Source organism: Gallus gallus, chromosome 15 (genome assembly GCF_016699485.2).
Source record: "Gallus gallus isolate bGalGal1 chromosome 15, bGalGal1.mat.broiler.GRCg7b, whole genome shotgun sequence".
NCBI lineage: Eukaryota > Metazoa > Chordata > Aves > Galliformes > Phasianidae > Gallus > Gallus gallus.
This window is the reverse complement of record NC_052546.1, coordinates 5,608,327-5,632,823: the sequence shown is the minus strand read 5'-3', so window position 1 is coordinate 5,632,823 and position 24,497 is coordinate 5,608,327. Positions and strand designations below refer to the sequence as shown.

Here is a 24,497-nt window from a genome sequence, read left to right as displayed (position 1 = left end):
TCCCAGATGTTTTGCACGTTCCCTTGCAGTGAGATCTCAAGTTCCAGGAGCAATCACTAGTCTGTAGTCATCATGAGCCAGCCCTGCGAGGGTGAAGGTTTCTGCAGTACAACCGTTGCAAGCTTTCTTTCTGAGAAAAACTAAGGGAGAATACACAGGACTGCTATGATTTTCTATGATCCTCTGTCTTGCATAACAGTAACAAGACAATATTTTGCCAGGAAGCTTGGGCAGTGCATGCCAGGTGCTGTTGCTGGAAAACACTTCAGTGTAGAGCCTGATAACTACACATCATTCAGGTTTCACACAATTCTATCCTCTGCTGGTGAAAACATGGCCAGCTTGTGAAAAACTGTTTTGGAATGAGCCATCGTTATTATTTTACATGCAAGATACAACCTCGATCCTTGAAATCTAAACTCTTATTTCCCCTAACTTGTTTTGAATCAAGAAGGGTGATCCAAGTTTAAAATTACAAGCTTAGAGATTAAGAAACAATAAAGCAAAAAACAAACATCTCCTTACCCAGTAAGTCTGAAACATCATCACACTGAGTTACCACATTTACCCTCAGCACCACATCTGAATTCTTTCCTTGCTTTTATAATCCCAGTTTCTCACGCTGCAGAATTCAAGTTACTTGCTATACACAGGGCTCCCTCACCTCCTGAGTACCAGGCGACTGCTCAGATCTGCCAGGTTCTAGCATTGCTCTCAAAAGAGTTTATATTTCATAAATGGAATTCAAAGGAGGACAAAAAAAAACCCCTCACACAGCGTGCAAGATACAACCCAGCTGGAGTGAAAGTTGTCCAAAACATACAAATTGCAGTTTATTGTTCATGCCCACATGACGGTGACACTGTAAGGATAAATTTACTAGCCTTGCAGCAACAAAATAACTGCTGGAACATTTGAAGTCTGTAGTGCATAAGTATTTCTTCATGAGCATGCTTACTGGGAGATGGGCGTAATTCTCTCATCGTTCAGCCAAAGCCACTTCTCCCGTTGGCCCTATGCCAGCTCAGAGGGAGCCGGCGCAGCTGAGAAGCACACCGCATACAGCAGCTCACAGTACTGCAGCTCAGGAGGCACAGATGTTAAAGCATTCAAACAAGCTTATTCAGCTGATTAAGTTTAAGAAGCAAAAGGAGTTAAGCAAGAGGGGAGTCTTTTTGTTCACAGCCATCCTTCTGAACAAGTGTTTACGTTCTCTGAACAACTGGTATCTAATGAAAATATTTAATGCTTCTGCTTAGCCTGTCTTCACCTCTCAGAACACCACTGGAGCAAAAAAGAAAACAAAAGAAAAACTGCAAATAGGAGCTGAAGTGCAACTGCACTTACTGCCACTGATCGAGATAATTTTCAGGAAAAACTCTCTCAAAAGACAACCCAAAGGGGCTGAAGCAGCTGCATATTGTATGGTTTATTTTAAGTTTTTTCCAGGCTTGGACAGATTACCTGATCCCTGTGGAAGAGGGCTAGCAGAATTCCCTGCCATTTAACAACTGGTGTTGCTTGCTTGTTTTCAAGATTTCTTTAAATAGCTTCTTAGAAGTGTATATAGCAGCAGTATGGTACAAAGATGGGTACAAAGATGGGCCTTTTTTCACAGTACACACAGGTTAGTATTGCCACTGAAAATGCCTGAAACAAATGCTTTTTAAAAAACAGCATTCAGTCTGTATTACTGATCATCCTGGAGTGTTCATAAAGCTTTGCAAAATTCCATACTAGAGTTTAAATAATAAAACTGGGAAGTGTTAAATATCATTCCAGGACCGGAATTACAGTAGATCCCACATTCTCTCAATGCTGGCTTCTTGCCAAGCAGGTGCATGCTGCTATATATACAGAAAAACCCAATGCAAACACGTTTGGTATTAAATATACATAAATAGCAGGACTGCAAACTGGAGAGCCATGCTTGCATAATATGCTGAGTCTGTGCTGGAAGAGTCCACATCCTTCACCAAACACGGGACAGATGAGTTCTTCAAAGTCCATTTGCAATGCAGCAGCAGTTAAGGAGGCTCCGTCCAACGCCGAGCGCCTGCTGTGCGCACAGGGACAGCGAGCTCCAAAGTTGGCACCCAGCACCCCCTGCAGGGTTCACAGTTTCTTCATTTTGTCTTTGTTCTTCTGCAGCTTAGTGTGCACCACTTTGAGAGTAGTGAGGAAGTTCCCAAGGAAGAGCAGCAGAAATGTGAAAGCCAGCACACAAACCTGAGGAGGAAAGGGGGGGAAAGTTGAGTGTTAAGTAAGGGTCAGATGAATTGGAGTAGGAGTAATGTTTTTGCCAACTTTAAATTAGCTGCAGTGGGGTCTGGCTGGCAAGTTCAGAGATCTGTTAGCACATCAGGAAAGAACACAGGAGACAAATACACACCCACACATCTAGTTCTGTGAGTTAATTGGGAAGCCCATTTGGATCATGATCATCTTGGCAGCAACATTACAGCATGGTTTGTTTTTGAACGTGCTGCCATTCAATATCAAAGGACTCTCATGGACAGTAAAATCAAATCGTTAAATCCAAGTAGCCGAATGTCTTTAATGATGTGGTCAAAATATCCCTCTCCCCCCATGCTATGTGTTTTTTCTGAGCAGAACCAACACTCACCTGCCATTCTTTGCACTCCTTATGTCTGGACAACCCAAAAAGCGTAATTGCATTATATAGCTGCCAGAACTAAGAAGAAAAAAGAATCATTACTACCAAAGATTTAGAAATGTTTGCCAGATAGATGTGATCCAAAGCACCATGTAACTGCAAGAAGCACAGCACCACCAGCACACCCTCCCCATACCCCACATGGCAGAGGAGGAAATGGGACAGCCCAACTTACATGTCCACAGAACAAGAAGGGAAGGAGAAATGTCAGCCCCCGCCACATCCAGGACTGAAATCCTTCTGGAAAAGGTTAAGAGGGAAGAGAGAGTTAACATAGATAAGACAGGACTGTAGCTGCAGCCCATCCCAACAAGATCACCGCATAAGAACTATTCCTGTCCTGTTCAATAATAACCACTTAGGTTAAAATAAAGTCTTGAAGTTGTGGTAATGGGAGGAGGATGAAGATGGACATGAATACCTCCATCTTACTGCTCTGAAGAGCTGATGGAGATCAGAGCCCTCTGTTTCCAACCCACAGGACTCAAGGAAGAAGAAAAAAGCCTCACTCCCATTCCTGCCTTTGTCCTAGAGGCAGCAGAACAGGGGATAACAGCTGTGCAAAGCTTGCTTTCTGCATGCCACAAAGCCACCCCTGTATCATTGCCTTTAAAACCTACCCCATCTGTGTTGCAGTATTGCAGGCAACCTCACCTACTGTAAGGTCCAAGTGGTTTCTCTCCCCCAAAGCACGGAGCCTATAAAGGCAGCCCCTTTGATAATAATACTGCAGGAACTGAACACAACCTGGAGAAAGAGAGAAAGCATTATTGATAAGTTTGTAATACTTCTGAATAGCTCACAAAAACTATTTTAATAATGTTTAATCAATAGCATTATTGTTTAGACTGGTACATTGCGCATTTGTAGTTGTATGACACTGTTTATATATGCATAGTTCAAGACTCTAGTATTTAACAAAGGGAAGTGGTTTTTTTCCTAAGCGCACAAAGTAGAATACTACTTTATCTCATGAAACACCAAGGTAAAATACACTTACTCTGAAATATTGAAAATGCTAAAAATTGACTGCGAAACATTTGATACATGAGTCCATCTGGCCTGAAAGCAAAACACAAAAGAAATATTTATTTGATTGAGAAGCATATAATACAGTGCCCTTCCCCTTGTCAGCCAAGGAACCCATTAGTAAATGAAATAGGCAGCTGATAGCCAGCCCACTCCACCCCATCTGGGAATCCAGAAAGCATGCTACAGGCACACATTACACCTGCCACATGTGGGTGGTAGGAGATGGTCTGACTGCTTGGGCTGCCCCCTCTTACTGATTTGCCTATTGCAGTTTCCTGCTTTAATCAGATACTGATTAAAGCCATTCAGCTGAGTCTGCATCACAAATCTAAGCCATAGAGCAGCACTGCTTGTGTTCCTTTTCTTAACTGTAATTCAGGATATGCGAACTTTTGCTCCAGCCCCTGTATGATCTCCTTAGAGATTCAGCAACAAAAACTGTGTTGTTTTAAAACAAATTATCAGCTGATCGTTTCATGTCAAAGCTGAAGTGGATCATATAGGCACCACACACAGTGCATTGCTGCGTTGTTTGACCAACATCATCATCTGTTGGAATGTGAATTGCATTTCACACCTGGTTTAGGTACTGGGTTACAAGCAGAATCCATTCTAAAAGCAAAGTGCTGCTTGTTTGTTCAGTTTGATTCTTTGCTATGTGCCTGTGCAGACACAGCTATGTGATCACACTGGATTACTGTGCTCAGATGACACACTTGGAAGCACCTTGAGCAGGGCAGGGCAAACTCACCATGTTAACATTACTCCAGACAGGAACGTGGAGACATAGTGATGAGACACCCACCAGCCTTTGATCCTGAACAGAAAGAATAAGACAGTTAGATGAGAAATATAAATGTTAACAACTTAAGTCTGGCATTATAAACAAAAATTAATCCTGACTGGATCATGGATAACTCAAATAAAAAATAAAGCTGGTGGCAGCAAAGGAGTTTCTGGGAAGTCACCAAGGGGCAACGCAGGGAGCCCACACTGCCCTTTGTACTCCCCTGAAAGCCCACCTCCTGGTACACCCATTTTGTTTTGTTTTTTCTCCCAGCACAAAGCCACAAAGGCAGCACACAGACAAGTAAGTGCTGGGCAGGGAACTGGGAGCAGCAGGGCAGGACCTGAAAGGCACCATCCCAGCTCCTTGACTGGGTTACAAATCTGGGATGGCTGGATTGAGGCACACAACTGAGGCTCATCCTGAGCAGGTGTCAGAGCACGAGGTACTGAAATGACTAACACACAAGGTCTTTTTTGGCCCACATCCCCTTTTTTTCTGTGCCATGCAAATAAGTGAAGTTTCCAAGTCCTCTGTTAAGTTGCTGTTTCTTTTCAGACATGAATGCTGCAGAAAGCTCAGAAAATTACAGTAAAGCAGGAAAGAGCTGTAGTGAGGCAGGATCAAGAAGAGAAAAAAAATGCCTCAGGGATGGCACTATTTTGGAAAGTAAGCCAACACAGTGGGTTAATTTTGGGTGCCTCCAACCAAAGCTCTGAAACATTAAGCACCTAGTTAGCACTAAGCAGCTGTGAGCTAGTTCTGTGGCTGCAACAAGCCTGGGTTCAGAGGTTTCTCTGCTGGCAGTGGGCGAGCCACTTTCTATCCTTGCAGACCCTTTTCTTTTGCACTTTGTGGAGCTTGCCATGTTCAGCTCTCACACACCTGCACAGCCTCAAGTTCCATGACCAGTGGCAAGATGTCTCCCTTGTTTTCAGTGGGTAGGGAGCTGTAACACCAGAGAACTGGTCAGAGATCGTTCTCTTTCACAAATGCCACAGGCTGGATGGAACACACTGACTGTTGCCCATCCATCTCTATTCTGGCTGCTCCCCAGGACTGATACCAGACATGTGCTATGCCAAGACCCCCAGAAATGCTCCCTCCAACCTCTGCTCAGAGGAGATGGAGGAAGAAATTGGCTACACACACTGATTTTGAAGAGGAAATTGACTGGCTGGAATAAGGAACCCTGAGCTGCTATGTTACTTAGGAGCATACACGTTATCTATGCAGCGTTCAGAGCAGGAACGCATGCAGAAAGCTGGACTAACAATGCTGATTGCTTGAAAGGTAGAAAATGAGATATTAGAAGCCTAATTAATTAATGCAACAGGGAGCTGCAAATGTTGCAGCAGCAGCCACTCACCCAGCAGCAAACCCGCATGCAGACTCATCACGCCTGGGAGGAGATGAGGCGATTGCTGCGGTTTCCCCATGCCCTGTGCCAGCCTATCTGGATGATGAAAACTGGGGACATGCAACCATCAGGTTATTGCTAAAATCTACCACCAGATTCCAGGTTAAGCTATAGAAGTGCAAATTCAGTAAACTTCTCTGAGCTCTCCTGAGTAAAGGCAAGAAGCAGAGTAGATGATTTATCACTCTCCACAGCCAGGACAAGGACTCTGGGTTCACCTGCACCCAGTGGTCCTCATACCATCACCAGCCCCAACCTCCCCAGGCAGGCAGCCAGGTAGAGGAGTGCCCAAGCCCCTCGACAGCTGCACATGAGGCTGTACAGCTAAACCAGGTAGAAGTCCTGGGGAGGTGGAGGAAATCTTTCAACATTCTCTTGCTCTAATAATCTCTACTGATGCGCAGAGTGCACTTGATAACCCCATACACTGCATGAGTGGCAAAGCTGAGTGCCAAAATCCATCAGGAATAGGACTGACCAGATAAAAGAGTAATTTAGGATACTCTTACTTGAGGTATAAAGAAATGAGGGCTCAGACAGAGGATCATCTTTCAGTTTACTTCTCCCAGCACTCAACTTGCATTGCCAGCTATTTATATAATTATCTACTCTTAACCACCAATTTTCCTTTAACACAGCTGTAATTAGTCAAATGCTTCAGGACACACCACAGTGACCTGCAGGGCAGTCACACTGACCACACAGTGTAAAGCAGTGATTTGGCTCCTTTTTCTCATGAGAGGTGGCTGTATGCCAGCATACCTACAGGCAATACTATAGACAAGAAAAGGCACAAAGTCAGTATCTGGATTGGTCATTGCACTGGAAACACAGGAAGTCCCAGACCACACCTACAACTAACCCACAGCTCTCAAAACCATCCAATACTTTGAACAAAGAAATTATGGACTTTCAGAAACCATATCTTCTCCTCCCTGCCCCAACATCAGATGGCCACATGTGCCCTTGGAAGAAACTGGGGAAGGGGACAGGAACAACACACCCTGCACAGAGGAATCAGCATCTTGGATTTACTGGGATTCAGTGCCAAACTGAATCTGCTTTTCTTGTTTGCTTTTCTTTTAAGGACATTTCATGCCTTAAATAGTTTTTGCAGGTGGCACAGTACCTTGATCCATTGCTAATGAGAATGCTTTCCCGTATCGTCAGTGTGCAGTAATACCACACTAACAGAAAGTTGAACACTTCATCTGTCACCCTGTTAAAAAAAAAAATACAAAGAGCACAGTAATAAGAAAGCCTGTTAATTATGAAAACACATTTCATTTTTCCTCTGTTCCCTCATCTGAATGAAAACATGCCCAAGTGAGGCCATGGATGCAAAGCCCCAATCCTGGGCATCTCTAAGCCATGCAGAGCTGTATGTATCAGCAGCACTTCCCCACTCAGTCCTTTACTCTGGAAGTGCCCTATGATATAACACTGCAGATCTTGAGCCGATAAGCAGGTACACAGAGATAACATTAATTCCATCTGAAGGAGAGAAAGCGCCATGGAAGCACCAGATGATCCAATTTAGACAGGCATTTCCAGACTAATTCAATGAGGAGATTCGATGAGATCTATATAAATCCAATCAACTACAAGAACAGAAGAGCATTACGCTCTCAGAGTAAAAGAGTTTTTATTTTGCCATTTGCAGCCCCCCAAAACCATGGGGATCTGGGGCAGCCTCTGTACATGGCAGCATCAATCCTCAGTACAAGCCACAGAGACCTTAATGGAAGGGTCTAGCTAAAACACATTGCTGGTTTTATAAGGAAAATTGAACAGGGGAGGCTTACTGATGCTCAGATGACCCAGATGTCACATCAAATAGTCACATCTAAAATGAAAATGCTCCCTTGTGTGGTGTTTGCGTGGTGCTGATACCAACCTAGGACAACTTGCAAACAAAAACTCTTTCTCAAGCACAGTGCAACAGCAGAAAAACAACTGATCGTGTTGGACTTTCTGTTGTTATAACAAACTCCTACAGTATTAAACAAGAAAAAGGAAGCAGCTAAAATACGTGTCCTGCCTGCTCTGAAGAACAGGAAAAGATGATCTCCTGCTGGGGAAGCACAACTATTCAAAGCTTAAATATTGCCAAAGCCAGTCTCACAATCTCAGGCAATTAGTTCTAGTACATCTAGTACATTTGAAACACCTGGTCAAAACTACAAAAAAAAAAATGCAGTTACCTGTAGTGAAGAATAAATCTGCAGGCCACGGCCCCAAGTAACAAGATTATTGTGAGATAAAGTTTGAACTTCTCATACTCATCTTTGTAGGCAAACCTGGAACGTAAAAAGCATAGAGCACGAAATGTCACGTATCAGTGGGCACACACAGATGTTTTACTGGAATGTGGCTTCATTTTTTCAAACGAGATACAATCCACAAGCCAAACCAAAAGACAAGAAGTCAGACGTAAAAGAAAGAGAACCATTCCTGTCGCTGGACTTCTGCATATACCCACTGCTAGCCCCAAATGTACGTGCATGGAAGCACTCACTCACTTTGCTTGGTTACTCAGGAGGGTTACATTCACGTTTCCCAGCACCAGATTTAAGTACAAACTGGAAGACAAAAAACAACAGACCCACATAAGTCCATTTACTATAAACACCATAGGCTAACACACATCAGAACTTACATTTTGCTGTAGGCTTTTAGTTAATGCAAACTGGAGATGAAGACTACAGAAGAGGATTTAAATGCAGAAAGTTCAGTCAGCATTTCCAAGAAGGAAAGGGAAGAATTCATTTTCTGGTCTCTTTTCTGTGCTATGCCAAAGGGTAAGATGTCAGAAACCAAAAATAAATTACATGGAGAAATTAGAAAAGAAGTTTCCAACAGATCCTTCCACCTGCAATGCTGCAGCCTCTTTTACCAGCTCCTTGACTTCATATCACTTCCCCACTCCAGACCATTTCCACCTAAAAGCTCAGCTCACTGTGCAGACACAGAAAATGCAGACTTGGGAAGGGGAAAGCAAACAAATCAAGGGTAGAAATCAAGTCACTCGGCTCAGTTTACTCAGCATCAGCATCTCCTGACCGCCAGAGCTGCACAGCCCTTGACAACTGAACCAAATCCATCCTAGCAGCCCCACTTGAAGCAAAGTACAAAATTTAAGTCAGTTGAAAGCACTATTTGGAAGGAAGAGAGCTAAACAAGAAGGGAGAATATTCCCATACTGATTTAGTCTTGAAAAAAAATCAGCACAGATTGCTATCCACTGTTTCACAGTGAAGTCTTCATCTCTTGCCAGTATAGTTTTACTTTTATTTTATCAAGAAAACCTGTCTGTGCCTACACAGTACATTTATATACACTCCCAGCTAGTGAATTCTGCGTACAACCGACACAGCAGCTCAGCAAGAGATCTATGACTAATCCAGTTTTACATGTATTTCTTCAATACACACATCATCCTTTGGGAGGAACACCACTGTGAACACTTAAAGATCAGCCTTCCTAGAGCACATGCCTCTCCTGACGAAGCACGTACCCGTTTTTCTTTGGCAAGTAGGCTTCCATGTCAAAGAAGGCATTTTGCCTCTCTTTGATCTGGGTGCTGATCTGCTCTATAAGAGCAAATTCTTCAGGAGTAGCTCTGGGCTTGCACCTGTAAAAACACAAACAAAATCTTCCGTTATGTTTTTGCCTCCTTTTATTTAAAGGATAGCAACTTTGTCATAAAATGCATGCTGTTAGAAAGCTAACATCTGCCACGGTGCAGTTCTCTTGTTTTTTTTTTTTTTTTTTTTTTTTTATTTCATTGCCTGGTATCTGTCACTGTAGGTTATTTCAACTGGCTGGTTTACAAACCAGCTTCTTTCACCCCGGCTCAGCGACAGGACTCCATACCTCTTCCAAAACAAAGCACTCCAAACACATTGTGCAGTATTGGAGGAGCTCCTTCCACTTTGGGAAGTCTGCGCACGTCTCAGGCACTGCCCTTACAGCATCCAAACTGATCTGTGCTCCCTGGCCTCTAGCAAGACACCAGAAACTTCTCATGAAAGACAAAAGCTCACTGTACAGCCTTTAGAAACAAACAAAAAATGACCTCATGCACCCTCCAGAGCCACCAGTGAAAGCACGTCAAACTCATTTAAACTGAAAGGTCAATGCAGCCCCTTCATAATCAATGGTAGCTTGGACAGAGGACAGTGAGGTGGGGAAGGGCCCTCCGGTTCATTTCTTTTGCTGCTTTCCTTCTGCTGAAATTGTGCCTTTTAGGAAGGGCAGGGAGTGTAGCCGGGCAGCACTGCATGAGAGGAGGGCTCTGCGTGACCCTCCCTGGCACCACTGCTGCTCTTCCTGCAGAGAAAGGATCTGTAAGCTACATTTGCAGCAACCAGCTCTCCAAAACCCCCACGCTGTCTGCCTGCAGACACCACCACCATGCACAGCACACAAAGAAAGACTACAGAGAGCAGAGGCACCACACTGCATCCCTGAGACCCCTCCTGTGGACCCCAGATTTTAGCTCATAGCTCTAAGAGGGATGAGATACAATGGTTGTTTACAAGTGTCAGCCAGGCCCAACCCTGCAAGAGGTTTTCACTGATGCTGCAGCTATTCAAGCGTAAGGTATTTCAGGTTGTAACAAAAAAACACAACTGATGATTTACTGGCAAACTGCAGGGTTACCAATTCGTGTAAAACAGTGGGGTTAGCAACCAGCGTCGCTTGGATCTGCACACAAGGAATCCAGCAGCTGAGCAGCCAGGGACAGTTCCTTCCTATAAATCCACCCAGGGTGGTTACACCTCCAGCATCAGCCCGTGAACCTGGTCTGCCAGCACAGACTATGGAGCAAAGCTTCGCTCACCTGGCAAAACATGCAGACCAAAAGCTGTACAATCCCACACCACAGCAGGCCTACTACAGAGATGCAAGTCCATTCAGGCTCCCTCAAAGACTACTGGATCTTCTCTATTTATAAGACTTGATCTCTCACGCGGTTACAAAAATTTACCTGGCTGTAACAAAGGAGGTAACTCAAAATTACACGAAGCAAAATTGCCACCGTGATGTAGACTACATATTGAACTGCTGAAAATCCAAACACGTCTGCTGTTTGGGAAGCAGAAACATCCCATCCCTGCCTCCTCCACCCTTCAGACCTCCTGTTACCGTTGCAGGCTGTGCTTCAGGTCCCTTAATGTCTTCTTCTGCCGGTGTATGGAGCTGCTGCAGGCTGTCTGCAAGCTGGTGACTTCCTCCAGTTTCTGCCTGTAAACTTTGTGTGTTTCCTACAAGAGAAGAGAGGTTTGGTAGGAAGAGCCCTTCTGGGTTATGCACTGTATTTGGTCCTCACATCTGAGGAAAGCAAACTTGGTGTTTGGGAGCCAACAGGCACCTGAGGGGGGGAGGTTCCTGTGCTGCCCCATTACAGGCAGAAAACCAAAGAGGTAAAAGCAAACCAGCTTAAACAGACACTGACAAAATTCCTGCAAAAGGAAGAACATCTTCTCTGCATTCACTGCATTTCCTCTTTCTAACAAGCCTTCACCACTGGGGAGCTCCTTGTTCTTAGAGCACCATGTAACAAAGCCCTTATTCTCTGGTTTGAGCCCACATCATCCCCATCAAACGTGTGGAGAACCTGCAGGAACTCTGATCTCCCAACCATTCAAGCTGGGAAAAAAAAGAGGAAAGGAGTTGAGGCTGCAGGTGGAGGCATCTAGACAAGCCTCCTGGCCACCGGGGCCACCCCAAGCCCTACTTCTGCTCCAGCACAGCCACAATGGTGCCTCCAGCACAACAAGAACCAAGCTCCAGCTCACCCAGCAGGAGGAAGGATGCAACAGGCCCTGGAGGTACCGGATCCTGTGTGCAACTCACTTGGAGATGGCAGCAAGGTACACAAGGGCTTGGTTAGCAAATAAAGCTGATGTGGATTTCACGCCACTAACAAACCCGTACAAGATGAGCACCTATCTGGGCACGCTGCAGTTTGCATCGGGACCCTCTGTGAGCCAGATGCCTTATGGCCATGTGGAAGTTCAATATTAGTTCTGGTTTAAGGAGAAAGATAAAGTTTAAGAGCCATAACAACACAGAGGGCGGAGTTTGCAGTCAGTGCTGAGGAGGCAATGCGGGGGTTAAATCTGTGCTTTATCTCCTAGCACATCTCAGTAACAACCACAGAGAACTACCACCGGTTTTCCTGAAGCACAAAAGCAGCACTAAGACCATACAAGGCAGATCTGTGCTCTTCTGCTCGGCATTTGCAGGAGCCGTATGACTCCACCGTCCAATCTGAAGGCCTTCACGACCGAACTAACCACGTCCAGGGCCTCAGCGCCCACCACTGGGCCAGTCTGGCTGAGAACCGGCAGCACTTCGGGGCTCTCTGGGTTGCACAGGAACTCACTCTGCTTCCCTGGATGTCACACAGCAGCGTATCTTCCAAGGCTGGCTGAAAGGGGGTAAGGAGCTGCTCACCAAAAAAAGCATTCGGGTATTTAGTGGAAATGCAAAGATGCCCATTGAGAACTGGTAAATCCTACCACTAGCCGAAAACATCACAATAATGACCTAAGAGAGGCATTAATACCTAGAAGGAGATAGCACTTGCTTGTGAAGCTCCCTGTTCAGAAAGAGCAGTGGATGCACAAAAAGGGGCCCTGCAGGCAGCCCGGGGAGCGCTGCGGTCCTGCCGACACAGATAACCCACAGCCACATCCCGGAGGGCCAGGTGTGGCCGCAGCTCTCTCCACGTAGTAGGCACCCATTGAGAAGCAAAGGCCCCACACACCAGGGGGCATTTCTGCCTCACATTTAAGAGCTCGGGGCAAATGACGTTTTCCCGCAGGAGGCGGAGGTGCCACAGGCAGCATCAGCAGCCCATAGCAATACCCAAAGCGCGATGCTCCACAGCCCCGAGCCTCCCCGGGCCGCTGCCCAAACCTCTCCACAGCAGCACAGCCCCAGCGCCGGCGTGACAAAAAGCCCTGCTCTGCTGCAAGCAACGAAGGCAGCCCCGGACCCCGAGCCGGCCACGCGGCTATCGGCTGTGAGACAGAGCGGGAGCGCTGGAAGCACGGCTGGACGCGGCTGCTGACATAAGGACAGGAGCACGGAGCCGGGCCGTGGGCCGCTACAGCTCAGGACGCGCCGTGCTCTGCTCGGAGGATGCCCGGAGCGCAGCGGGACTCCGCCGGGGAGAAGGGCTGCGGGAAAACGGGCTGAGCGGCCTGGAGAACGGGACGGAGAACGGGACGGAGAACGGGACGGAGAACGGGACGGAGAACGGGACGGAGAACGGGACGGAGAACGGGACGGAGAACGGGACGGAGAACGGGACGGAGAACGGGACGGAGAACGGGACGGAGAACGGGACGGAGAACGGGACGCTCCGCGGAGACGCCACTCCTCCGCCGCGGCACCACCCGGCGCGGAGCGGCTCGCGGGCCGGGGGCAACCAACGCCGTTTCGCCGCGCTGTACGCCGGGCCGCCGGGAAAGAAGCCGCCCTCCTCGCCGGGACGCGGCACGCCCGAACCCGCCGCGATCCATCCCCGCGTCGCGCCCTCGCCCGCGGGGCTCGAGGCCCTCTCGGCGCGCGGGGAGCCGCCCCCGGGCCCCGCCTCACCTGCAGCTGCCGGAACTCCTCGTCCAGCTCCCGCCACTCCCCGCAGCACCGCTCCGGCTGCACCCTCATGGCGCGGCGCACTGCGGCTCGAACCGCTGTGCCGGCGGGACGAGATCGGCGCGAGCCCCGCAGCCCGGCCCGGCGGCCACGTGCGCCGCTGACGTCATCGCGCGGGGCTGAGGCGGCGCGAGACGACGCGTCCCGCCCATCCGCGCGGCGCGCGCCCTCCTGAGGTAACGGCCGCCAACGGTCGGCGCGCGCGGCGCTCGGCGGAGGGCGGGAACGGGAACGGGAGGAGAGCGACGTGTGGAGGAGCGGCGGCCGCTCATCGCTCACCGCTCAGCTCGGCTGTGCAGGACGCTCCCACCTCCGCCTGCAGAACCGGGCCTGCTCTGACGTTCTGCTGCAGAAAAGCCGTCCAAAAACATCGCCGCTCCTGCCTTCTGTGCACCTTCCCTTTCCTGCCCGGGGTTCCAAATAGGTCCTGCAGCTCCGCCAGAGAGGGGGGGCGAATTCCTCACAGCTGTCCCTGAAGCTGCCGTGTTTTCTGCATCCTGCTTTCTCTCAGGAGAGCCTCCCTTCTTTCTGTTGTTTGTTTCTCCTGCCGGCCGCTGAACAAACCACACGTAACCACACCGTGCTGCTCAGCCGGCAGCCAATTAACCCCATCTGTACATCTGTACAGTTTTCACATCCCATTCCAAGGATGCACCCCTACCCCTCCCCACCAACCCCAGCCTCCCTCTGCTCCATAACGCAGCACTTGGATTCAGTTTATCCCTTTACCGACACAGCCGTGCAGGTGTAACAGCCACAGAGGCTCCTTCAGAGGCTTTGTGGCATCCCTGGCTTAGGTGCCTTAACCACAGCTCGCTAAAAGGACAGGAAATGCACAGAAAGCACCCAGTGCTGCCTGCTGCCGAAGGCTGTCCTTATGGTGTCACTACGTGATGAATGGCACATTTCCTCTGAACTTGAAGATTTTAAGGGTTTTGGGTGTCTCGCGACTCTAACTTTCCATCTTTTTTTACCAGCAGGCCTTTCTTCCTGGACCTCTGAAAAGCAAATCTACAAACAGAAAACCTGTTTTGCCTTTACTTTAACAGTCCCCGAGTCATCAACCATCACTGCCAGAAAGCATATCAAAGAAACTGAGTGAATAATCCAAGTTACAGACCACAGCAGTTGTGCCTGCTCACGTGATGTTACGTTCTGCTGCAGTACGTGTACTTACAGCAATAGAGATACGGTCAGATGTGAGCTCCTTTCTTCTGCCTTGCAGACTCCTGAACACAGACCGCATTCATTCTGTTCTCTCGGGGTAACTGAGTCCGTTCCCATGGACTCTTTTCCTTTGTCCGAGAAATACCCATTCTTTCCAGCAATGCCAACAGGAAAGGATAAAATACGAATTCTAACATCAGGTGACAGTAAGCCATGATAAATAACAATCCAACCCGTATTCCAATGGGGAATTGGTGCTGCTGCTCTCATCGTGTAATTGGACTTATTCCTCGGTGAAGGGCTTGGAACAAGCGGGGCATTATCTCAAGTATGGCCAAATTGCTTTTGCCTTCATCATCACACTGTGATCTGCACATATAATTCTCAGCTTTGGGTGACTGCTGTGATTAAGATGGGCATCCCTGAGCGGTGCTGTCACAGGTACTCACATGGACACAATGAACTGCAAATCTGCAGCAAAAGAAACTCTGCTGGAAAGGCTGTCTGGTAGGCAGCAGCTGCAGCAGCTCTCTGGTAAACATTGCTCTCTGCATGGATATGCACATGCTTGAGCATCTCAGATAACCCGCAGATCTGACTTCAGATTGTCTGGATGTAAAGTCAACACGATCTTTATCTTCAGAGAGCTGTTCACAGCAAACAGAGGCAGTGATGGAAAGGAACGCATTCCTGCAAGGCTGTCTTCTAAGCAAAAATCAGCCCATTATTCTAAATCTGCCTCAAACCTTCTACTTCGACATCTCCTAAATCCTGTCCATCAGAACTCCCTGGGGAAAAGCTCTGAGTGCTGCACCCCCTCAGTGCTGCTTTGGCCAAACCCGACACAGGTTTGGTTACAGTCCAGGGCCCTCCCACCTCTTCCTCTGAGTTTTAAACTGAATGTAGCAGCAGTCAGAAACACATCTGAGCATCCTGCTTTCGCAGTATGTTGTTGTCACATTCTTCACCTTTAAAGAATTCCGGCATATGTTTCTCTAAGTGTTTTCCCCTATTTATTCTACAGAGCTCCCAGAATAAACCTGTAGTATTGACTCTGACAGTTTGCAGTTGGTTTGGGCATTTCACGTCGGTGATTCCCCCCGCTTTGCGAGAGCGATCTCAGCTCAGAGCAGCTGTCTTTTTATTGCAGAAAGGATTGGTTTCAGATGTTGCAGAGCACCGAAATCCTTTGGGTTCATTTAACAACAGCAACAAAATAAGACCTGACTTTATAAACTGAAGAAAGAAACAACGAAAGCCCGCGGTGTGTCCCACGGCCCCGCTGCACAGACGGCTGCGTCCCGCCACGTCTCGCCGCGCATCCTCCCATGGCTCAGATGGCTCTTTGGCACATTGGGGCCACCGTCCAAGGCTGAACTCAGAGTAAGGATTTCTAACACAGTATAATAAGAAATACTTTAACGTAATGGAGCCTCTCATCGCTCATTTGAGCATCAGCCCTCAGCAGGACAGGCCGATCCTCCCAGGCCATTGGTTCTGTTTAACAAGTGAGACACGGGAGCCGCACTGCTGAGCTCTCTGCAGCTCACGCTCGTGTGTTCTTCTAATTGCCACTGGGTTTGCTTACATCTGCCTCTGTGCTTTTCCTTGTGAATTGTAATTTGCTTAATTGTCTTCTTTCCTTTATTGCATCTAAACCAGTTTAAAAGATATGCTGAATTTCAAACATATACACACATATCTTTTATGTAGCAGAAGCTGTGGGTCGGTGACACGCAGGTTGGGTTTGCTTTTCTAAATCCTTGCACAAGCTGCACTGGTAACAACAAACACGTGCAATTGTCCAAGTCAGGTAATTAATTGACGTAACTGACAAATTCTCAGTTAACTGCAGCGCAATGCAGTGGCTGAATTATTCAAGATTAATTAATTCAAGATAATTAATGCTTTTCCAGCAGGGCCTGCCTGTGTTCGTAAGACAAGGCTGCAATTCTGGGGCTGCAATGAGCACTTCTTCCTTCTCCGTGTGGGTTTCCCGCACCTCCCCACCACCCCCGCCTGCTCTGCAGCCCCGTGCGTCCGCCGTGCTCAAACACTGCGACCCTCCGGCGGTCCTCAGGCTCTGCACGAAACCTGCACGCATTTTGTGAAAGGGTGCGGATGAATCCTTCCTGAACACCTTTCTCTCATTTTTAATAACGGGAAATATATTTCCTGTATAAATATTTCCCAACCGGGTCATCCTGCGCAGTGCTCTGTAGTACCCACAGGTCGCAGAACTCTCCCGCAGCAGCCCGGTACCGCTCGGCTCCCATTCCTGGGGGCTCTCCGGGGCCGCCCACAGCCGGCGGCGCTCCCAGCTCGCTGCGCGCAGTTTGCAGCGTTGCTATGGGGATTCGGCGGCGGTGCGCGCAGCGGCGGCACGAAGCGCTCCGCTCGCAGCAGGTCGGTGCCGCGGGGCGGCTGGGCCGGGCGGTCGGGAGGCGTGGGCCCATCTCGCGGCGCTCCGTGCTGCGCAGCGCGTGGGCTTTCCTGACCCGCTGCCGCCTCACTTGGAATAGCCTGGCCTGAGCTCACAATGAGCTCATTTCCCACTGCTGCTGCCCGGCACCACCGGTGAGGAGCGATAGGAAGCACAATATGCAATAGCGCGTATGGGGGTAGAAGGGTCATCACGGGCACCAAAATGCCATTTTTGTTAGCAGTGATAGACACTAAGTAGTCTTTGGATGACCGAGTGGAGAGCTAAGGGTTAACTCTGTTTTCTAAGGTACTTGGTTTGTGTAGGATACTCGATTTTACTCCCTAGCAGTGAGATATTTCCTAAAATACAGTTTTGCCATGTCCTTCAATGAGTGCTCCTTCCTGACGTGGAGCAGGCAGAGGAGCAGCGTTAGGAAGGAGATTGGCCGAGTTCCCGCTGAGCCAGGACAGGTCTGACCTTCCCTTGTGTCCCAAAGTCCTCTTGCAGCTACACAGCCCATCCTGCTGCAGCTCACGTAGCATTTCCCAACATGCTACCAGCCTATTTTCAGACAGAGCCGTTTTGTACATCAGTATTTTTAGATACCTTCTGTTTGTCGTATCTTGGTATATATATCAAACCCAGACCTCAATTACTGGCTCAGATGCACATTAAAGAACAGCTTACAAATAGACCGTTCTACCAGTGCCTGCCTTTGTAATTTCTCCCTCATTCATTTCTGACAATCATTTGTTTTCCTCTCCAGCTGAGAACACAATGCCCGTTGTAAAATACCCCAGGGCTGCAGAGCCTCTCTGGCATGAATGGGACAGGAAAGCACAGAAACATGGACTAAGACATACAGTCTATGCTGTAAATGGGGATCGGTATACAGGAGAATGGTTGGACAACTTGAAACATGGTAAGCTCCATCATTTGGAGAAAAAGCACCAATGTAGGTGTCTTTACAAAAGTTCAGAGCGTCAGGGAGCAGTCAGTCAGTGGTTGTATGTGCTCATCCACGTACAACAGCAGGTGTTCTATGTAAGGCCATGCCAAAATGTGCTGAGACATATTTCTTATAGGCAACGAAGAGTGCACTCAGCTGCAGGGCTATTACTGAGACATCTAGGCTACAGATGTTACAAATGCTCTAAACCCAGCATGCTGCAGTCAGCTCCACACACCCACAGCTGCACTGACAGAGTGCTCTCAGCTCCCACTGCACGGGTTGCAGGGAAAGCATAACCCAATGCACAGACACAGCCCCAAAAAGCAGGGATGCTGCTGCATCGTCAGCACTGAAATGCATTGGCTCCTGGGACGATCATTTAACATCACACATCCTCCTACCCATCGTGATCATCTCCCTGTTTATTGAAACAGGTAAAGGCATCCAGATCTGGAAGCACAACGGCGCTATTTACAGCGGTGACTGGAAGTTTGGGAAGCGGGACGGGTACGGCTCATACAGCATCCCTGACCCCGTGACCAAGGAGTACCTGAAGGTGTATACAGGCTGGTGGAGAAACAACAAAGAATGCGTAAGTGACATTTCCTGCATCTGCCTTGAAACATGCAAAACGATCATTGAAAATACTGGTATTTTTCAAAGGGCACCAGTCCCCCACATTGAAGGTCCAGAAGGGTTTGGGGGAAATGAGTATGTGAAGCAAGAAAATGAAAGCAAGAGCTCTCGTGTTGAAGCCCATCTCCCTGCCCTCCCCAGCCTTCAGGCCTGGGTTTGCTTTAAACTTTGGCTTGTCCCTCCTGAAAGCTCAGGAAGCTCCAGGGGTGACATCCGTCACCCTGCAGAGCCCCCAGGCTCCTGCATCTCCCCATCCCCTGCAGCACAGGAGGGTCAGGCCATGTGTCTGTGCCCGACACTGCTGTGCCTCCAGCATGCTTGCAGTGCAGGAGGAACTTGTCCACATAGCATGCACTGCAAGCGCTGTGAGAAAAACCAGCTTAGAAGCACTGTGCTGCAAGTTTTACAGCCCATTAAGCAAAAAAGACAAGTTATTTGGGGAATTAAGCCTGTCACATAAATCACCAGCTTTTCTACAGGAAGCACAACGAGGAAGTCATCTGGTAAAAACAACTGCAATCCTATGAGCAAAATCCTTTTAGGATTTTCTGATCTGCTAATGGAAGCCTTGTTGCTTGCATTTGTATCCACTCCTAAGTTAAATTAATAGCCTCTCGTGCTTCTAATTGGTGTGCAGCTCTACGGCCTGAGCCTCCTTGCAGGAGCTTCTTCCCTCATTCCCTGGGAACATTTACAGTGACATCCAAACAGCAGTACTTTTATTCATTTTTCTTCTACAAAATCCTCCCCTTTGCATCCAGGAAGCTTAATAGAATTTGACTGCTCTGAAGAATCAGCTATTGACAGAATTTTTTCTGTTTTCCCCAAAGATAAATTACTGCTTTCTTCCTATGGGAAAACCCATTAATAATATGTAAATATTTCTCAGTGCTATTATGCCCCACTGTGGGGAAGTCTCTAACCTGGCCAGCACAGACACCAGATAAACACCTCCCTGAGGTTTCCAGCTCACACACATTTAACAGGCTTAATTCAGAAGTTCACTGATCAAATGTAGCACCACAAATGAGCTGAGAGACGATCTTAGGAGCGAGAGCTGTTTGTGTTGATGGATGGAGCAGGAGCAAAATCCACTGCTGGCTCTGGAGATTGTTTGTCTGCCCAGGGCCAGGATGGGGCTGCCAGCCTGGGATGCTGCAGGAGACATCAGCTCTGTCATGGGACATCACATCCCACTGGGAGAGGCACGTCACTTAGGTCATGCATCCCCAAGTTTGTATACCAGTAGAACCTGCTTGTAGCTAAATATTAGCGGCAGTCATGCCAAAAACAATACACTGTGATACAGACCTGAGATCCTATTATGGGAATACGATAATTGGTCAATAAAAGCCCATAGTGTCACCTTTCATTTCCTGCAACACGTACACAGAGGTGGAGCTGGGCTGCCATCTGCTATATCTAACGTCCCAGAATTAAGCACCAACACCTTTTGATGGAGAGACTCCGAAGTGACCACCTCTGCTGCTGCGCAGGGCTACGGGACGATGTTCTACCCCAGCGGGGAGCGCTACGAGGGCGAGTGGAGCAGCGGGCAGAGAAGTGGCTGGGGTCGGATGTGCTACGGAGACGGGTCCACCTATGAGGGGCAGTGGCTGGCAGACCGGCCGGGCGGGCAGGGGATGCTGTGCCTGCGTAAGTACCAGCGCCCCTGCACAGAACCCACAGCACGCGGTAACGGCCCTTTCCTCCGAGATGGTCGGTGGTGCTGCCTCCATCTCCAGTGCAGCCCTGTGGGGCAGAGGCTGCTGCCCTGTCTGGTGCCTCTCTTGGGGCTCTGGGCTAGAGGCTGCAGTCTGGGCAAGGGCGGGCCCATGATACTTAAGGCCACACACGTGGAAGCTTGCTTTTGCTGTGATTTACGCTTAAATGATGGAGATGGTTAGGGTTAGAGATAATACATTGTTGGGTCAGAGAAGAACAAATGGCTATTTTTAAGGCAGGCGCATTGCCAGGCATGCTTTCTAGCTACTGCATAGCAAAGAGTCCATTTTCCAGTACATTACAAACAACAGTTTTTTTCTGGGCTCCTTCCATCCCCTTTTGTACTTCCGACAGTGGCTCACAGTGAGAGAACGTGGGGGTTCATTAGTATACAATCCCTCCCCATATGTGATACTCGAGTGTATCACAGACTGGAAACATTGGGGACAATCCCATCGAAAAGAGAAATTTGGATCTTTTTTCCTCTTATTTTGCTAGTGATTCAACATCTTTTTCCCCAAAGCTAAGGATCCCAGTCCTTTGCAGTATGAAACACCCCATTCCAGGAACATTTGAAGAAACATCATCTCCGCAGGTTATTATGATTATTATTATTAATCTCTTCTTTTTTTCCTTGGAGGCAATCTCAAGGCAAATCACTTGCTAAGCAAAGCAGCCAGGAGGAACAAGCACGACCCCTTCTGCACATTGTGTACACGTCTACGCTTTCTCTGCTGGCTGTAAACCCATTTTGGATCAATGGCTCATACCAATGACACCAACACATGCTTTCAGGGATGGCTCATTCAGCTGCCCCACTTTGTTCCCATCCAAGCTGCTCTCCGTGTTACAAAGCAGACACCCTCTGGGTTTAGCAGCTGCTGCTGTGCTGCCCAAGAGCCCACCTGCCCCAGGCAGAGCTCAGGACCTCACTGAGCTGAATTCCTTCTGGTTAAAATTAGCCAGAGTGATTATTTCATACCCATAAGCTGAACGCATTCAGCTCAACCGCTGGAAGTGTGCCCACGTGCTGGCAGCATTGCAATGGTGAAAGAAAAAGCTCTCCAGCGGAGGTCACAACGAGCCACAGCTCAGATTAAATCGCTCACCCTGGCCACGTGCCTGGCAGGGGGAGCAGTCAGGAGCAAGGTGCTGCTTCACCACTGCAGCTGCAGTGCAGCTCAGACCAGAGCAGCGCAGCAGTAGGCAGTGCAGCCTTGGGATCCTCTGGTGGGGCACAGATGTGAGCAACGCATGGGAACACCAGAGTGCTGCAGTACACCCTGTGCAGGCAACAGCCCCTCTGACATAGCCTCAGCTTTGTATCTAGCCTCTTGATGAATACAAGCAAATTTCATGGTCTGTTCATGTATTTGATTGCAGCAAATAATAATAGGTATGAAGGAAGTTGGAAAGATGGAAAGAAACATGGCCCAGGCAGATTCTTCTTCTTGGATAAGGGACAATTGCTTGAAGGCATCTGGGTGACAGATGTACCAAAATGCGGGATTATAATTGACTTCAGCAGAGATACAGCTCCTGCCCCTACTCAGTATCCAATCCCAAAGGTAACTGCTTGGAAATGCTGGTTTTGCTAACAATGTTTACACCAACAGCACTTGTTAGAGTTCATGGTACCTATTTGGGCCATGCTTTCTCTTCAGGTAGTCACTGTCAGGGTCTGTGCTCAAGCTCTTTTGGTTAGCAGCAACCTGAATGTCCCCTCTGGGCCAAGCAGCCGGCTCAGCGGCACGAGGCCCCTGCTGGAGCCTTGGACTTGCCTGCACTTCTGAAAATGCAGTTCTGCACCCAAACTGCTTAGAGCTCTGACCCAGCACAAAGGAGATGCAGACAACAGTCACAGAGACAATAGTGGGATTTGTGTCAAAACCAAATGATTTCTCCCAGCCCAGTGGCTAAGGCTGACCAGACCTCACCAAACCAGCTGAACCCTGCACCAGCTCTCTTCCCCAGCACCTGGCGGTGCCCACACCAACATCCCTGCTGCCCCATTCCCTTGAGAGCAGCCAAACAACACAGAGCTTTGCTGAGGGCTAAACTGGAACACCTTCGATGACCACAGCTTGGCACACACAGTCACTTTCTTCCTGTAATGCAGGGAACAGAGGTCTCACAGCCAGTGACGTTCGTTACCTTCTAACCGTGCTACAGGAACAGGGTTGCAGTAACTAGTGCTGGGCAAAGCACAGCCTGCTGAGGCCCACAGCTCTTACAACTTCATTTCCTGATTTTATCCACATCTGCTTTCTACAGTAAGGTTCTTCTCAGCATTTTTGACAGCCAGTTCCTTCTCCAAGTTTCAGGCACGCTCACAGCAGCACAGAATAATAAAAACCAGACACTCAGCAGAGAAAAGCAGCCCCAATTTTGCAAAAAGAGCAGTGCTTCTGTAACTAAAAATCTTTACCTCATATGGCTCGTTAGAGGTCACACAAGAGTTGCCACTTTGGCAGCTCAGCCCATGGCACAGGATGAGTTTCATAGCTGCTAAAGCAGGATGCTGGAGCCCAGCAGCTTGATTAACTCCCTTGAAGACCAAATTACGACCCAGTTTTCCTTGTTTTATGAACTAAAAGAAAGCATCAGCTCTCATTGCCATTATTGTGCTTTCAGCTGGGAGAGATTTATTGATCTCAGAGTAGGAATCAAGAAACATAAAAGGAGAAAAATTGGCTGCAGGTTTTCATAAACCGTTTGTCAAATTACCATCAGTAGCAGCTGTTAGGGAAAACTCAGCCTTCTTTCCTTTCAAGGTGTGCAAGGAAAATGAGCAATAGGAGGACGTGTTTGAGAGGGCCCTAACTGTAGTGAGAGGAAGGACAACTGAGTGGCCTTGGAGCAGCTGCTGTCCTAGTTAATGCAGCCAAGGCTTCGTAAGGCTTAACGAAACAAGGACCCTGGGCTTCTGCTGGGGAGAACACACACGTAAAGCCCCCAGCATGCACGGGGATATAAAGCAAGTCAGAGCAAGATGACAAGCTCCCGGCATGGCTTTAGTGCTTCCCTATGCATTACCTGCATAGACCCCACTTGATGGCATGGACTCCTGCTTTCACGTGACTTACTGATGCTCAGTCGCATGACTGCTCATTACTCACTGTCTGAAACTACAGGCGAGATCCAACAGGCTGCAAACCAAAGCCAGTTTTGCCCAGGAATGTGCTTTTGCTAAAGAAGAATCAATTCAGCGCTCCATGCTGAGCTACTGCAAGGAGACAAATGGATGTTCAACACTGTAATGAAATTAGGGAAGTGCAGTGATGTTTCTGAATTAGTAACTGAAAGGCTGTGGTATAAGCTACAGTTCTGCTGCATGGGAGATGCTCTGTTAACGTTAATCAATATCTATCAACTTTAAGCCTCTTTAATTACACTGCATAATTGATTTCCATTCTTTTTATTTAGATTGAACTAGCTGATCCCGATGGTGTTTTAGCAGAGGCCCAAGTGATGTTTGATGACAGCCAAAATGAATAACTGGATGCTGAAGGAAAAAAGATGCAAGATAAGAATGCGATCTCGGGTTACTTACCTCGTTTGAGTCTCATGTCCGTGCTGCCGTACGTCATCTTGTGGTCAGCCTCACCTGTCCAACAGAACTGCCCCTGTATGCTTCACTGTGCAGGCAAGCTTTGCTTCAGGCCTCCTCCACCGTTACTTAAAACACAACAAGCAGCAAGCAAATAAAAACCATTCACACCAGCAAAATATGCTGGGGGACTCAGTGACTCTTTGCCCAGCTCCTGGCTTATTCCTCCCGTTGGTCACAATGTCTGTGGCTGACTGCTGAGAAACACTGTGGGAGAGCGTGTCATTAGTTCACCTGATTTAAACTGCACTTCAGAGTACCACATCTTATTTACAGCTGTGTGGTCCCTTTTCACATTTTCTCAGCTGGAAAATAACCTACTTTTCTATTTAAACATTTGGAAAAGAACAACAAAGCACTCGGTGTCAAGACTTAAGCAGTGCTGACGGGAGGAA

The 24,497-nt window shown here is 48.1% G+C and overlaps 2 protein-coding genes across 11 annotated transcripts; one reads left to right on the top strand and one right to left on the bottom strand.

Annotated features, from left to right (window-relative positions):
• Positions 1-819: 819 nt before the first annotated feature.
• Positions 820-13,695, bottom strand: TMEM120B (transmembrane protein 120B). 4 transcript variants are annotated; one of them, NR_174026.1, is made up of 12 exons: positions 13,531-13,695; positions 11,068-11,186; positions 9,434-9,550; positions 8,439-8,498; positions 8,121-8,216; positions 7,046-7,135; positions 4,461-4,526; positions 3,678-3,739; positions 3,298-3,424; positions 2,853-2,917; positions 2,627-2,695; positions 820-2,229 (listed from the first exon to the last, which is right to left on the bottom strand). NR_174026.1 is itself a non-coding variant. In NM_001389380.3 (12 exons), the coding sequence occupies exons 1-12, from the start codon at positions 13,597-13,599 to the stop codon at positions 2,153-2,155; spliced, it is 987 nt and encodes a 328-aa protein (NP_001376309.1). In that variant the 5' UTR covers positions 13,600-13,695; the 3' UTR covers positions 820-2,152. The 4 variants fall into 4 exon arrangements, 3 of the variants coding, with proteins under 3 accessions (NP_001376309.1, NP_001376307.1, NP_001376308.1); NM_001389380.3 differs by having other exon boundaries at positions 2,623-2,695; positions 3,332-3,424; NM_001389378.3 differs by having other exon boundaries at positions 3,332-3,424.
• A 125-nt stretch (positions 13,696-13,820) lies between these two features.
• Positions 13,821-24,221, top strand: MORN3 (MORN repeat containing 3). 7 transcript variants are annotated; one of them, XM_046901266.1, is made up of 8 exons: positions 13,821-14,011; positions 14,568-16,137; positions 16,671-17,160; positions 17,946-18,101; positions 18,566-18,723; positions 20,264-20,423; positions 21,876-22,060; positions 23,919-24,221. In XM_046901266.1, exons 4-8 carry the CDS (start codon positions 17,957-17,959, stop codon positions 23,988-23,990), a joined length of 720 nt encoding a protein of 239 aa, XP_046757222.1. In that variant the 5' UTR covers positions 13,821-14,011; positions 14,568-16,137; positions 16,671-17,160; positions 17,946-17,956; the 3' UTR covers positions 23,991-24,221. The 7 variants fall into 7 exon arrangements, with proteins under 7 accessions (XP_046757222.1, XP_046757223.1, XP_015131078.1 ...); XM_046901267.1 differs by having other exon boundaries at positions 13,821-14,750; positions 15,905-16,137; XM_015275592.4 differs by having other exon boundaries at positions 13,821-16,137; positions 16,674-17,160.
• Positions 24,222-24,497: the final 276 nt, after the last annotated feature.

Coding starts and splice junctions, on each gene's coding strand:
- TMEM120B (NM_001389378.3), bottom strand. CDS start 13,599: ATGAGGGTGCAGCCGGAGCGGTGCTGCGGGGAGTGGCGGGAGCTGGAC. Junction 7,136..8,120: donor AGATTTATTCTTCACTACAG/GTAACTGCATTT, acceptor TTTTTTTAACAG/GGTGACAGATGAAGTGTTCA. Junction 2,918..3,331: donor CCACTTGGACCTTACAGTAG/GTGAGGTTGCCT, acceptor AACCTTTTCCAG/AAGGATTTCAGTCCTGGATG.
- MORN3 (XM_046901266.1), top strand. CDS start 17,957: ATGCCCGTTGTAAAATACCCCAGGGCTGCAGAGCCTCTCTGGCATGAA. Junction 18,724..20,263: donor GGAGAAACAACAAAGAATGC/GTAAGTGACATT, acceptor GCTGCTGCGCAG/GGCTACGGGACGATGTTCTA. Junction 22,061..23,918: donor CTCAGTATCCAATCCCAAAG/GTAACTGCTTGG, acceptor CTTTTTATTTAG/ATTGAACTAGCTGATCCCGA.